Raw genomic sequence first — 15,800 nt, 5'->3', positions numbered from 1 at the left:
TGTCTGAGTTGGCAGATTGTGGGGGAGGGTGAAAACACACCTTTTTTCCCCATTCCATACCGCTCACCTGTTATGCCATTAATTGTGTTTGACCACTGACTTTGTGTTTCACCACTGTGCATATTAGTTGTTCAATGTTCTCCAGTAGCACATTACATTTTGTATTTAGGTTAGCTGCCTATTGGCTTTAACGTGGCATTAGACATTACATTCTGTATTCAGTTTAGCTGCCTATGGGCGTTATCGTGGAGTTCGACATTGCAGATGAGCTGTGTTTTTCCACATGGTAGACCAAGCTGTGTTTTTCGTATTTCAAATTCTCACCGAGCCCTAGCGTGATAAGAGAGTGTATATTTTGTGCTTTTCCCTCTTCTCAGCCCTGGGAACGAGTAAGCTTTGGAGACTTGGCCACTCTCCAAAGCTTGTTCTTTTCCCACTCTGATGTATAGTAGCCAGCAGGTTTTAGAGGAAAGGGCTTGTTAGCAGGCGTTTTCATTAAAAGGGGTGTCCCTGGGCAGCAGCGGGGGAATTTTCCAAGACTTCAGTCAGGAGTGGACGTCAGCTGCCTGACCTCCCGTTTGGGTGGAAAATCTCTTTCTCGCAGTTGAACAGGAGTCATCAACTTGCAGGCATGAAAAAGATGACGAGCAGTGATAGGCCCTACAGTGATGAATTTTGACTTTTATTCTTTGCTTTGAAGTTAAGCTATAATATAATCACATGTATTTGCTGTGTACATTGCAATTGAGAAGTACTTTGATATATTTTTCCTTTCATTGCTGTGACTACTTTTAAACGTGTGCTTCCAACCTACTAATCTCGTCTCTCAGGAACCTCGTGGTGAAGTAATAATAATAAATGTCTTCTTTAAACTAAGAAGTGCATTCCAGATAAGTTTTGTCAGCTCGGTCCCAAGATAAGGAAAGCAAAACATCACCTCCCCCCCATTTTTGACAGGACAACACCTTCTATCAGTGCTGCAGCCAACACACGGAGAACAATCCCTCCCCCAGCGCCAGACATGAAGGTAGGGATATCACATTGCCAGGGTACATTGGGTGGTCACTGCACGGGAGGTCAGGACCACTGCAGGCCTATACAGGTCAGTATTTTTTCCAATCACTGTGGCACGTATATGTTGAGGACACAAGTGGGTCAGACACGGACAGAGACACACTGTTACACAGCACATATTGCAGACATACACATCTGTCATTATGGTGCCTGTATTCATTGGCACCACAATGATGGTACATTCACACTTGTCAACTGTGTCCATGTGTGCACATTGCCAAGAGACTTGTACCTGTCATGCTGTGCTGCAAGTTGTGTGTGTGAGTCAGTACATGTATGTGTGTGTATGTGTGTGTGTGTGTGTGTGTTGATTGGCTGGTTGGGATGTGGTTGTGTCTGTATGTGTGTCACTTGCATGTGAGATCGATGCTGTTGTGTATGTTGTGTTGCCATGTGACACTTTCAGGTGCATGTGGTTATTGTGTGGTGGATTATGTCATGATGTGTGAAGTTCTACGTGTGTGTGAGTGTGTTTGTGAAGCTGATTATGTAGTTGTGTTGGTTGTCGTAGTTGTGTTGTGTGTGAGTGCAGTGTTAATGGTGTGTGTGTGTGTGTGTTGTGTCATGGATGCATGCCAATGTGTATTTTCGGAATGTACGGGTGGTGTTGTGCAGGGAATTGTAAAGGATGATGATGTGCATGTGGTGTGTTGTATAGTGTGTAGTGCAAAGGGACACATTTGGTTAAGGCAGAGTGTGTGTGTGAGACTTACCTCTATTCCATAGCCACTGCCATTATACAAAGTCCATTGGGTCCTGCTGTCATCTCCTTCTGTCAGCAATCCAATGCCAGCGTTCTATTTGCAGAGCTGTAACATCTAAATACGGTGTGCAGAACACCGTCGACTTTACGGTCTTCTTGGGTCCGCCTTCGATGCCAAGATTTAAATCAGACCCTATGTCTGAAAACTGAAATCTTCACCAGGTGTAGGTGCCATAAGTATCTGAGCAACGCTGGACCTTCAATGGAAGCCAATTTTGAATTTCTCCTCCTTAGAGCTTTCCAGCTAAAAATCAACAGTTTTACTGGGACCTCATACAAAATCTATGCAGCCTCTGCGGAGTCTTTCTTGGCCACAGCCTGCTGCTTTGCCCAACTGAGGATTTTTTTTATTTCAGAGACTAAGTCAGAAGGTAGAACATCTCACCTGGACAAACCTGCTTTCTGTGTTCGACCCACACTCCATCTCAGTCAGCCTTCAATCGCACTAAGGCAAAAGTGCAACCAGATGACCGCAGTTGGTGCCTAAAGCTTTATGCTTTTTGGTGCTATTTTTAAACTTAAATTTGAAAAATCCACATCTCCAGCTTGCCTTACTGGAGTTTTTATGGTTTTGGTGTCATTTTGTTAATTAAAGTAGTCTCTATTTTTTACAAATTGGAGTGGGATTTTTATTGCATTTTGATTTTGACTTTCTAACTGTTTTGATGCCTCTAAATGCTTTATACATGTTTGTAGGAAACTGGCACGAGTTGCAGTTAAACTCCCCCCCCCACTTCTTGCCTGATATTGATGCTGACATGACTGAGAGTGTGCTACTAATCAGGCCCCAGCACCAGTGTTCCAGTGTTCTTCCCCTAAAAAGGTACCATTGTTTCCACAATTGGCACACCTCTGGCACACAGAAAAGTACCTTGCAAAAGGTACCAGTGGTACCAAGGGCCCTGTGCCCAGGGAGGGTCACTAAGGGCTGCAGCAAATGTTGTGCCATCCTAAGGGACACCTCACCTAACACATGCTCACTGCCATTGGAGACTGTGGGCCTCATTCCAACCCTGGCGGTCTATGACCACCAGGGTGGAGGCCGGCTGAAGCACCGCCAACAGGCTGGCGGTGCTTCATTCAGTATTCCGACAGCCGCGGTCGCCCAGCCGGGTCCGGCGGTTTACCGCCGGATTTCCCCCGGCTGGGGGAATCCTCCATGGCGGCGCTGCTTGCAGCGCTGCCATGGGGATTCCGACCCCCTTCCCGCCATCCTGTTCCTGGCGGTTTTTACCGCCAGGAACAGGATGGCGGGAACGGGTGTCGTGGGGCCCCTTGGGGCCCCTGCACTGCCCATGCCACTGGCATGTGCAGTGCAGGGGCCCCCTAACAGGGCCCCATTAGGATTTTCACTGTCTGCTTAGCAGACAGTGAAAATCGCGACAGGTGCTACTGCACCCGTCGCACCCCTGCAACTCCGCCGGCTTCATTGTTGCAGGGTCTTTCCCGCTGGGCCGGCGGGCGCCCTTTTGGGCGGTGCGGTCTTTCGACGGGGTAACTTTGGCGGGCGGCCTCCGCCGCCCGCCAAAGTTGTAATGACCCCCTGTGTGTGTTGGTGGGGAGAAAAAGGGAAAGTCGACATTGCATCCCCTTCGGGGTCCATGCCCACAAAACACTACCTGTGGCATAGGTAAGTCACCCTTCTAGCATGCCTTACAGCCCTAAGGCAGGGTGTACTATTCCACAGGTGAGGGCATAGCTGCATGAGCAGTATGCCGCTACTGTGTCTAAGTCCATACTTAGACATTGTAAGTACAGTGTGGCCGTTTTAAGTATATGGTCTGGGAGTTTGTCCAAACAAACTCCACAGTTCCATAATAGCTACACTGAATACCGGGAAGTTTGGTATCAAACTTTTCAGCGCAATAAACCCCCACTGATGCCAGTGTGGGATTTATTTACAAAAATGCACACAGAGGGCATCTTAGAGATGCCCCCTGTATTTTACCCAATCCTCTAGTGTAGGACTGACTGGTCTAGGCCAGCCTGCCACTGAGAGACAAGTTTCTGACCTCATGGGGTGAGGGCCTTTGTGCCCTCTGAGGCCAGAAACAAAGCCTGCTATGGGTGGAAGTGCTTCACACCTCCCCCCTACAGGAACTGTAACACCTGGCGGTGAGCCTCAAAGGCTCAGGCCTCGTGTTACAGTGCCCCAGGGCACTCCAGCTAGTGGAGATGCGTGCCCTCCCGGACAAGCACCCACTTTTGGCGGCAAGTTCAGAGGGATAATTAGGAAAAACAAGGAGGAGTCACCCACTCAGCCAGGACCACGCCTAAGGTGTCCAGAGCTGAAGACCCCCTCTTGAGGAATCTTCCATCTTGCTTTGGAGGATTAGGACCAATAGGGATAGGAATGTGCCCCTATCCCCAAAGGGAGTGGGCACAAGGAGGGTGTAACACCCTGACTCTAAAACACCCCAAAATCTTGTATTTAAGGGCTCCCTAAACCAAGCTAGTCAGATTCCTGACGACCTCAAGAAAAGAAGTAGTACTGCTGAGCTGAAAACCCAGCAGAGAAGAAAAGGAGACAACAACAGACTCTGCCCCTGCCCTACCGGCCCATCTTCAGCTTCAAAGACTCTGCACAAGAAAAGCAATGCGTTCTACAGGACCAGCGACCCTTGAAAGACCTCCAGGGACTGCCTGCCTCACTGAGGACCAAGAAGGTCCCGTGGACAGCGGACCTGTCCAACAAGAAGAAGAGGAAACTACTTCCAAGGGACTCCCACTTCACTCCAGACGCTTGAGTCCAAACCACTCTACACCCAATGCCCACAGCGCGTGTTCAGGTGGCCCAACTATCCAAGAGGATCCCCAGGCGATTCCAACCGAGTGTCCTCCCTGGGCTGACCTCTCCACAATGACACCTGCAGAGAGAATCCCGAGGACCCCCCTGACCACGACTGCCTGGGACAAAGATTTCCGACGCCTGGAGAGGCACTGCACCCGCAGCCTCCAGACTCAAGAGAAACCGACCACCAGTGCAGCAGTGACCAGCAGGCAGCCCTCCTCCCTATCCAGTCAGTGGCTTGCCCGAGAAGCCCCCCTGTGCCTTGCCTGCAGCGCCTAAGTGACCCCCGGGGCCCCCCATAGAGTTCCATTGGCAACCCGATGCCCTGTTTGCACCCTGCACCCAGCCACCCCTGTGCCGCTGAGGGTGCGTGTTTGGTGCCCTGTGTTGCTGGTGCTGGATGTTTGGGGTTATCTTGAACCCCCAACGGTGGGCTACCTATGCCCCAGAGACTGAATCTGCAAGTGGGTTACTTACCTCCAAAACTGCACTGTACTGTTGAAAATTGCAGTGTCCACTTTTAAAATAGCTTTTTGCAATTTTAAGGAAAACTGTGTACAGTGTTGATTCCATTCTAAGACCTGATTATACCTATGTAAAGTATCTTTCATTTAATTTACTTACCTGCAAAATCGTGTGGTTCTAGAAAAAAATTAAGAAAATATATTTTTCTATAGAAAAATCCTATTGGTCTGAGTTAAGTCATTGAGTGTGTGTTTCTCTTATTGTCTGTGTGTGTACAATAAATGCTTAACACTACCCTCTGATAAGCTTACCTGCTCGACCACACTACCACAAATAGAGCATTAGGATTATCTATTATTGCCTCTGTCAAGCCTCTGGGGAACCCCTGGACTCTGTGCACTCTATGGCCCTCATTATGACTTTGGTGATCTATAACGTAGACCGCCGAAGTCCCGCCAGCCACAAGACCGCCAGGGATGGTGGTCATCCAACTGCAATATTATGACTGCTGGTGGCTCTCCGCTCTCCATACTGGCGGTCGGCGGTGGAGTGGAGGCTGCTCCGCTTGCACCGCCATGTCATCACAACACCACCATGCCTATTACGAGTTGATAATAGGCGTGGCGGTGTTGTGGTGACAGGGCGCTGGCGGCGGAGCAGGCCCCAAGGATCCCACCCCCTCCCGGGTGAACACTGAGAACGGGTAAGTGGCCGTCCGATAGGGAAGAGGGGTGATGAGTGGTGTGTGTGTGCATGGGGGAGTGTGTTTGTGTGATTGGAGGGGGTGGTGTTTGTGTGCGTGTATGTGTGATTGTGAGTGTCTGTGTGAGTGCGTGAATGGATGCTGGTGGTTGTGGGGGGGTGCAAGTGTATGTGTGTGCTGCGTGCATGCTTGGATGGTGTGGGGGTGGGGGAGTCTCTATCCGCTTAGGGGGGACCATGGCTGTGTGTGGGGGGTGCTGGAGGAGTCGCATACTGGCAAAAGGAATGTAAATTCCTGTTGCCAGTATCATTCTGCCAGGGATTTCCTGGGGGGTTGCTGCCAGAAAATCCCTGGTGGAAAAGGAGGCTCCAAATACCGTTGGCAGTCTATGGTGGACCACCCTGGCGGTACAGGCGGTGAACTGGCTGCTTTGCAGCCTGTTCACCACCGTGGTCATAATCTGGTGGTCCAGCACCGCCACGCCGTCAGCGGTGTTACCGCCACCGCCAGCATGGCAGACCTGGACCGCCAATGTCCTAACCCGGGCCTATATCTCATTTTGATATATTACACACACAGCCAGCTTCCTACATTTTTCTTAAGTGAAGCCTGTCTGTTCTGGGCCATAGCTACCAGTGGCTGAGCTCAGTTTCAAAATACTGAAATATGCTTGGGACTTAACAAAAATCATGACATTTTTACTTGTGGTTGACTACCATTCACCCCAACTAATCAAAAACACAATGACATTTGGCTTTCCATCTCTGCTATCAACAAACAAATATTGTGGTTATTTTCTACAATTCGGCAAACTCTGAAGTCCTCCCATGCCTCAACAGTGTCTGGCTAAAGGGGTCTTAATGTAAGATCGACTTTGAACTTTCCTTTATCAGTTGCACACTATTTTGCTGTGTTTTCCGCTCCCGTGTTGGTGATTGCAGCAATATTTGGGAGACCAATTTTCAAGTGCTGGGATATACAGAATAGCTATGTGCTAGGCTTTAATGAGAATAATTATTTTTGGGTGCATTGAAAAAATGCTAGTGGGTGTTCCTTCCATTTATATAAATACCTTTCCTGAAGCATGCCACCTTGTATCTAAACTTCATTTCATTTATTCAGTCTAGTTGTTGTGTTTTGCCATTGTGTTTTGCCATTGAATCAGAACTTTGTACATCACACTGGCTTACAAAAATGTACAAAGCCTTTCATCCTTGAGCTTTGTCAACTGCAAACCTGTGTTCAGGTCACATGGTATAAACAAGCAAGCATTCACAGTCTAATTGCTGACTTTCACCCCAAAGACATAAGCCGATCCAATGCAAATCTGTCACTGTTACGGTTCACTAATATTCTACATTAGAGACAAATACCAGGCTACTCAAATTATAATTGTGGTCATAGACCCACAGAGGACAGGAGATGGTAGTAAGCAGGGACAAGGAGAGAGACAAGAAACAGACAAGAATGGGGTTTGGTGAAAGAAGGTATATACTGTAGATGACAAGAGGTCTCTTAGTAGCTTAGTGTTAGACCTGTCAGCCTTCGGGAGGTCTTCCCTGGTACTTTTTGCCTCTCCTGCTCCATTTTGCTGGACCTATTTTTGTTGGCTAACTAGTGCTAAAGTGCATGTGCTCACTCCTTAATATATGGTAATATCGGCTTATTGCCCCAAATGGTATATATTTAATTTACTTATAAGTCATTAGTAAAGTGCAATAAATGTGCCCAGGGCCTGAAAATTAAATGCTACTAGTGGACCTGTAGCGCTGATTGTGCCATACACTTAAGAGGCCCTTTCAAACACGTCTGAGGCCTGTGCCTGCACAGCCTGTGTGTGCAGTTTACACTGCCATGTCGACCTGGCAAAATAAACCTTTTACCAGGCCCAACCCTTCCTCCATGATACATATGTCACTGCTAGAGCAGGCACTGGACAACCCAGAGGGCAGAGTGCAATACTTTTCAGTTTTACATGTCCTGTGCGTGAAAAAATTGTAAGTTCGTTTTTCATTACTGCAAGGACTATCTCTCCCATAATATAACATTAGAGTTGCTTTATTACATCTTATAAGTGTAACTTCTTAAAAGGAAGAGATGCCCCTTCGTGTTTGGTGTCTCTGGAATCACAATATAAAATCCTAACATATGGTGAAGTCGAAGTTTAATTTGTAATTCCAAAAATGCAATTTTTAGGAAAGTTGGTATTTTCTTGCCTTAGCCATTTGGTGCCTGCAGTCTATCTCTGATCACATGACTGGATGTAGTTGGCAGTTGGGCTTTGTGTATTCCTCCTAGACAGCCACAAACAATGGGAGCTTGGATCTGAAATAGAAGGGACACAAAACGCTTTTCACCACTCTGCTTCTGCACCTGGACTCTGCTGTCTGTAAGTCTGTCCTGCCAAGTTGTACCACCCCAGGCCTGGACCCTTGGAAGTGGATCTGAGGTATTTGCCCCAGCGGAACCAAGGCATTTTTTGTTTTCGGCTGGAGCAGAACCAACACACTGCTGCTGTTGCATAAATCACAACTGGAGCCTCTTCTACTACGTATGTCTGAACTGGAGCAACAGGCTCACATCTTCTCATCTTGAGACCGAGCATCACCCTTGGAACTGCCCCTGCACAGTGCTTTCCCCGGAGCAAGGTCCTTGCATCGCTCATTGCAGCAGCCTCGATAGTGACACCGAACCTCTGCATCGCCGCCACTGGGTGGATCAGAACCAATGCATTGTCTTGGCTGCACCACACATCCTTGACACCGATCTTCTCATCGCAAGAACCGTTGACAGGATCCTCAACATCGATGGTCCAGGATTGTAGACCACAGCCTTGCCGCACCTCAGAACCGATGCCTTGCGCTGGCTGCGCAACACATCTGTGTTTCTGACCCATGCACACTCTGCAACCAGAACTTAAGGTACTTGGGTTCAGCGTGTCTAAATGTGTCCCTGTAGATAACCCGCTTTCCATCGTGATTAACCTGAAAGTTTGACTTTGTCCCGGTCCAGTGGGACTAGACACCTCAGCAGTTGGTGCTTCTTGCTTAAAAGCACTGTTTACAGTTTATTCTCTATAAATTCATAACTCAAGTCCTACTAATTGGATTTATGTTGTTTTAGTTTTGTTTAATTTATTAAATAGGTTCCATCTTTCTAACATGGTGTGGGGTCATTTTTGTGAGTAGTTTTCACCGTTTTCCTGCCTGAAATGTTGCACAAATACTTCACACATTGCCTACAGGTTGAGCCTGGCTGCTCCATGCCAAGCTACCAGAGCATGAGCACATGTTACATTTGGGGTTTGCTTCTGCCTTACTCTAATTATGGTTGTGGCTGCTGCTTGACCAGGGCTCTCACCCCAGTCAATCAACAACCCACTTTTTAACACTTAGGGTATACCCCTTAAAATGACACCAGCAGATTGTTCTTAACAACAGTCATAGAACAAATTCACAGTTTGGGCATGGTGTTAGAGTGACTGCTATACTGAATGGAAGATAGACTTTAGACTATGTAAGCCTCCAAAGGACCTAGACACAACAGAAGTCTTTCTCTTCCCTGATCAAAATGGAGACCAAGTTCAAACCCACTCTATAAAAGTATATGTACAGCAACCGTTAGTGGACTGAGTTTGGAATGGAACAGACAACCAGACTAAAGAGAATAACCAGAATACAGGACAGACAAGACAGCAAGGAGACAGACAGAAAACCAAAACAAGCAATTATGAATAGGGCTTCAGAAATCAGGCAGTGGGTTAAAGAGCAGGCTGCACTTAATAGGCACTAGGAAAAGCCATGCCCTGTTGGTTCAGGGAAAATGGAACTAGGATTTAGAACAATGACTTTGAGATTGTACCCAAAAAGCACTGGAACAAGTAATGCCCTCCCAGTACATAGAATAACACAGGTATTCAAAAGCGAGTCTGAACAGTAAATCATAACAAGGAAGAATAGGGAAATGCTGCCAGCTCAGCCCAGCAGGAAAAACACAGAATTCAGGATGTGAGGATAGAAAAGATAGGCAGAAAGAAAACTGAGACAGTGAAACAAGGGTGAACATAAGACAAAATGCTGCACAGGATAGCCACAGGAAAGTAAGACACTGCTAAAAGAAGTAGCAGGAAACATGAGTCCTCGGAATTTCAAGGGTTGAGTAGTGTAGGCAACTGGAAAAGACAGCAGAAACTCCTAATAATGGCAGATGAAGCACAAATACTAAATGCTGAAGCCAGTCTTAAATCCCTCATCCAGCTCACAGCCACACAGTGGGAGTGGATCCTAGAATTTGTGCCAACTAGCTGCAGCAAAATAAAGGTGAGAGCAGTTAAAGTCCCTCCTCAAACTCTCTGCCTGAAGGAGTGCACTCAAGATCCAGGAAGCAATCAGTGGGCAGAATGAAATTCTGGAGTAGAAAAAGGATAGGAACTGGTTTCGGAATATAGCAGGAATTCATGCAACGGTGTACATAGGCATGCTGGAAATGGTAAGACAGTTCAACGAAGAACACATTTTACCTAAAGGCTTCTCTTCAGTGCCCATTCTCTGGTAAGGCATACAAGGCATTATGCAGTAGGAGTTAATAATTAAACTTTGGAATGGACTCTGAAGTTTATCTAATTTTCAAGACGTTTTGTGAATGCTGTGATTGAACACTGAAGTGCAGCACAAGTTCCAAACGAGTATTCATGATGGAAGCAGGCTCACAGAATGTCTTCAAATAGTGCCACAAGATGGCAGGCCCAAGGCATCCTAACATTTTATTTTAAGATGTGTCCAAGGCAATACCGAGCACCTTGAAGTCAATGTGCTTATGGACTGGAAGCCAGTGGAGGTGAGTCAGTGCAGAGTACACCGACTTGTGTTTGAGAAAGAGGAGAATAAGGCAGGCCACAGAATTGTGTAAAGTATGTGTTTTGTTAAGGCATCTTTTTTGAATATTTTGTAAAAAGGGCATTGCAATAATCAATTCTTGACAAAATGAGTGCCGAAATCACAGTTTTTCCTGAGAAGCTTCATAGTATAGAAAGAAGCTGAAGTGATAGAGTTAATATGGCCATCAAAGGATAATCTACTATCAAAAACAATCACTAAATTCTTAACCTTGGTGGCTGGGGTAAGAAGCAATCCTAGTTCCTATGGCTAGAAACTTGGGAACCAGAAGGATGCCTTACTGCCAAACAACAGAACCTCCATTTTGCTAGAATTAAGTTTCAAACAGTTGTGAGACAGCTATCTACTGACCTGAAGTATGCAATTATGAAAACAACTTGAGGTGTCTTCTGGATCATGGCCTACGGACAGCACAGTTTGAGTGTTGTCGGCATAGGACACAATCGAAAACCCACAGGAACAGATCAATTTAGCCAATGGTCAAACAGATATTAAAAAAGAGTAAAGCTCAACGAGGTGCCGAGGGACACCATAGGGCAGGTTAAAAGGGGATGAGTTGTATTTGTCAAGAACGATCTGTGAGAAAAGATTTGAAAAGAGTAAGAGCTCTCCCTCTAATTCCAGTAGAGGCGAGACAATGTAAGAGAATACCATGGTTGACCGTATCAAATGCTGCCGAAAGATCTAATAAAATCAAGGCAGCATTACTTCCTGCACCGATAATTTGTCTAATTTGTTCCAATGCAATGATCAAAGCCTGTTCGGTACTATGATGGCTTCTGAAACCGAACTGGGTGGGGTCTAATAGGCCATGAATCTCGATAAAAGTTGTTAATTCAGTGTTAATAGCTTTTTCAGCAACTTTTGCAGGGAGCAGAAGATGCGAAACAGGGCGTTAATTGTTGAGTAAGTATCATTAAGATTACGCTTTTTTAAGAAAGGAAGAATGGAAGCACGCTTAGATTCTGTAGAGAAACACTATGCTGATCATCTGGTTAAAGATGTCTGTAAGATGCACAGAAATACTTTTGAGCACAAGTTGTAACATTTTAGGAGGCCATGGATCCAGGGGAGAGCCTGACTTGATTTGGTTAAGTAAGCGAAAGACTTGCGCTGGAGAAAGTGAAGACAAGGTAGAAAAAGTGGCAGAAGGCTCACTTACTGGTGGTACAACATGAGAAACAGATAAGAGATCGGCGAAGTTATCTAAAAAATCAATTGGAAGCTCAGAAGGGATGGAAGAACACTTCCATCTCCTATAGTCTTTCGTAGCAGTGTCTAAAGTCAGCTGCTCTCAATCTCACATTGCTTTTGAGGTAATTGGGTGAATCCTTTTTATTCATGGCCAGCTAAACAGGGTGTTTTAGACACCAGGGTCTACTCACAAGTACTTGAGCTACAAAGGAGGGCTCAAAGATAAGAAGGAGATCTCATATTTCTTGGGAACAGCACCATGAAACATCCAAACAAAAAAAAGGTATTGATCTGGTAAGTGGGCTAAGTACTATAAAGATGTTCATAAGTGAGTTTCATAGCCTAGGATTTTAAAGTTAAATCATAACCCACTCTTTGTGGAACTATCCAGCCCTAAACGATACGTCACACTCTTTCCAGTTCTATTACCTATTTGACAAACAAAATGCCTCAGTAGAATTAAAAGGGGTAACCCATATTCCAAACTTATGACCCTTCAATAAGTGACAATTTTCTACTCAGCATAATGGGGTCATCCTTTTTACTGACTGACTTTATCTGCATTTTTGAGTTAGAAAATCATCAACCATACTCAACCAACTAAAAATAGAATAGAATAATCTACCTCTGTGACCCACCCATCTTTCAAGCAGAATGAGATGAATAAATATGAGAGATGCTGACTACCTACCAAACCTTATGCCACAAATCCTGCTACTTTAGATGGCTAGTGAGAAGCCTTTTTAGTAATAGTGTTCTTTGTTTCCTTCAATAATTCCTTTAGCTACTTCAATGATCCTGGATCCTTGAGTGGAAGGACCTTGAGAGAAGGTACATGCACGTTCTGTGCCTGAATGATGGAGTTGTAACAGTTGCCCATAAGCTGGTACTGCATCAACTAGTTATCTTACATCAACTAAATCAAAAATCTACTCTACAGGAAACTACAAAGAGGACAAGCTTGCATCTACAGTGATTTTTCCAGGTACACAGTTTCAAAGAACCAAGGCACAAAAAAGGCTTTGGAAGAGGTATATAAAAGTACCAATGAAGGTTTATTAGATTTTATCATATATCTAAAACTGCCACCACCTAGCTATACATTTTCGAGACTGAATTTGTGAAATGGGAACATCAACATCTTGCTAAATCTCTGATTTAGAAAAATATTGTTTTTCAGCTTCTGAACTTTTTACGTGTACCAACTTGTAGGACTGGGGGTGGTCCAAAGGAGGTATAAACACGCAAAGACTATAGGAGGCACAAAAGTGTGGACATATCTCCTATGCTACTGTGTGACCTACCTAGCATTTTAATTGAAACAAAATATGGATTGTCTTAGTGAACACTCCAAATTCGATTTGATGGACCCAGTGGGGAATGAGACTCTAGGGCCCTCATTACCAGTGGCATCACTAATTATGATTTTGTGCTAACTGCTGTTACCATACATGTTGCAATTAGGAGTTTGCCAGCTAATACTGCACTCCGGCAGCTTCTCCCCATATCATTTGGCAAGTCAAAACTGCTGCAAGTGATAGGGCAAACAATGCTACAATATTATATCTGTGGTTGTTGTTCAATTCCTTACCTCATCTGTGAACCCAATTATCCGAAAGCAATGTTGAATAGCTCCAAATTGCCTCCTGTAGGAGTCCTTTGTAACAATATCTTGCATAACTTTTCCAGTTTCATTACCAATGTATCTAATGGTAAAAAGATATTGGAAATGTCATTACACAATATAGGGAACGTAAGAGTAAACACATACACATATTTATAACTAGGTACATCAAAAGTAAACTTTAACGCATCGAAGTGAATTATTTACTGTACTTGGAAAAAGCTTGTAAATAAAGTTTGAAAAAAGAGGCTTTAATATACATCTTAACAAGTGATTCAAATGTTCTTTAATTCCTGGCCCTGCCCAAGTGCAGGACCAAACAACACTTTACCTTGGGGGCTTATTTTCTGGAAGACTGTACTCAGAAAGCTTCTTTTGATGATACAGTCCGGCGTAAATGTAGTAGAAGATATGAAAGTTTTTCTCTCCCCTATAAAAGGATGAGAAAACAGGTTCAATACATACACAGTGGTTAAGGTCTGTGCTGATGAATGCTTGTTAGTGAGAAGTAAATTAGAAAACAGCAGTCATCCATTAAAGCAGTAAGAACCAAAGGAACAGTAGCACAGATCTCTACAGTGTTTCCTTATCTTAAAGTTGGCCTCTTATTAGTATTCCAACGTTGCACTGCCTTTGCAGAGTCTCTAACGCATATCTGGTGCTATGTACTTTGGTTCATGCCAGTTATAACCAACATCTTTTTCCCCGTATCGTGTGTTTTAATTCATTCGAACAACTTCAGACACCGTCCCATAAATCGGTAAGCTGGCATCAACCCATTGATGACTTCATCATGATTGGCCTGGTAAACGGCTGGAGATACGTACACCTGAGAATTAGCCAATTGGATTCTCTACCATTTACTGGTTTTTGCACTGGCAAGGCAGGAAGGGATGTGGAAATCAATGTCACCGCAACAATTTAGTCTGTTTTTCACAGATGTCAGGCAGTTTTCACCATTCACTTTTTGCCTGGTTTTAGAGGGTGTAATGTGAGTGGGGAAGTTCCTGATGTGCACGTGCTATGACATTATATAATCACACTTTGATCAGTAACTCCCGTTTAGAGCAGACTTGTAAGAAGGATCTAATCATACATACATACAGTTTTACAACATATTATGCAATTCAAAAATTTACTCCATGGAAACAGATCATTGGAAGGGTGGCATTATATCCCTAACCGTGCCAGAACTGACCACATGGTATGTAATAGTGCGTCCACTACGTTTTATCATATACAATGTAAAATTAAATCCTCTACAACACCTTGGTTAAATAAAACAATTACTGATTACCTGCAAACACTGACTATGGATTATTTAGAAGCTTAACCCAAGGCTTACTCATCTAAAATCCTATGAAAAAGGACCGGACACATGCAGCACATATATGTTGTGTCTTTCTGAAAGCAAGATAGCGTCTCAAACATTGTGAAGACATTTTGGAGTACGCAAGGAAAGCCTAATATTACGTGATTATAATTATATACACATAGACCCCGAAACATGGGTTAACTATTTTACATATCTTTACTCTGACCCTCCCACCTTCGATCTCTATCCCTCAAGACACAAAACCCCAGTGGCTTGGGGTATTTTACCCGAGTTACAGTTTAGTCTGGAGGAGACGGTGATTGCCATTGAAGCAATCAAGCCAGGAAAAGCCCCCGGTTTGGATAAGATCCCGGGGGATCTATTCAAACATAGCATAGAAATCTGGGCACCTTATCTAAACCTTTTAAGTAATGCTATAGCAAGGGGAGGCCCAATGCCCGAGACATGGACAGGGGCAGAAATAATCCCAATCCACAAAAAAGGATCCAGGGAAGACCCAGGGAACTATAGACCAATTAGCCTCATAGACGTCACACAAAAAATTTATGCTAGACAGATCCTGAATAGAATCAATATCTGGTTAGAAGAGAACAGCATAATGTCTATATACCAAGCAGGCTTTAGACAACAGACCAGTACAGTTGACCAGGCCTTTAGGCTATTGACAATAATGTGGAAATACACTAGACTAAAGAAAGGCCACCTGTATATCGCGTTTGTGGACCTGCGCGCAGCCTTTGATCTGGTGCCGAGAGACTCCTTATGGGCAGCATTAGGAAAACAGGGCATGCCGGGGAACCTCCTGGGCCAGCTGGAGAGGCTACATGAAAATACATTTGCAAAGGTACGGTGGGGGCCAAAAGGAGAGTTGACAGACCCAATACCTATCAAGAGGGGGGTGAGACAGGGCTGTGTGCTCGCCCCAACTCTTTTCTCTTTATACATCAATGATCTG

The 15,800-nt window shown here is 44.8% G+C and overlaps 1 protein-coding gene across 1 annotated transcript in view; it reads right to left on the bottom strand.

The window, feature by feature from the left end:
• The window catches only part of MYO3B (myosin IIIB), a 1,099,693-nt gene that overhangs the window by 853,149 nt on the left and 230,744 nt on the right, over positions 1-15,800 (bottom strand). The window contains exons 8-9 of the mRNA XM_069221545.1: positions 13,841-13,939; positions 13,477-13,591 (exon numbers count right to left, since the gene is read on the bottom strand). Of these exons, the coding sequence (XP_069077646.1) occupies positions 13,477-13,591; positions 13,841-13,939 (214 nt within the window). The remainder of the gene's footprint in view (positions 1-13,476; positions 13,592-13,840; positions 13,940-15,800) is intronic.

Source organism: Pleurodeles waltl, chromosome 3_1 (assembly GCF_031143425.1).
Source record: "Pleurodeles waltl isolate 20211129_DDA chromosome 3_1, aPleWal1.hap1.20221129, whole genome shotgun sequence".
In the NCBI taxonomy this organism is placed as follows: Eukaryota; Metazoa; Chordata; class Amphibia; order Caudata; family Salamandridae; genus Pleurodeles; species Pleurodeles waltl.
This window is presented reverse-complemented; position numbering and strand designations above follow the sequence as displayed.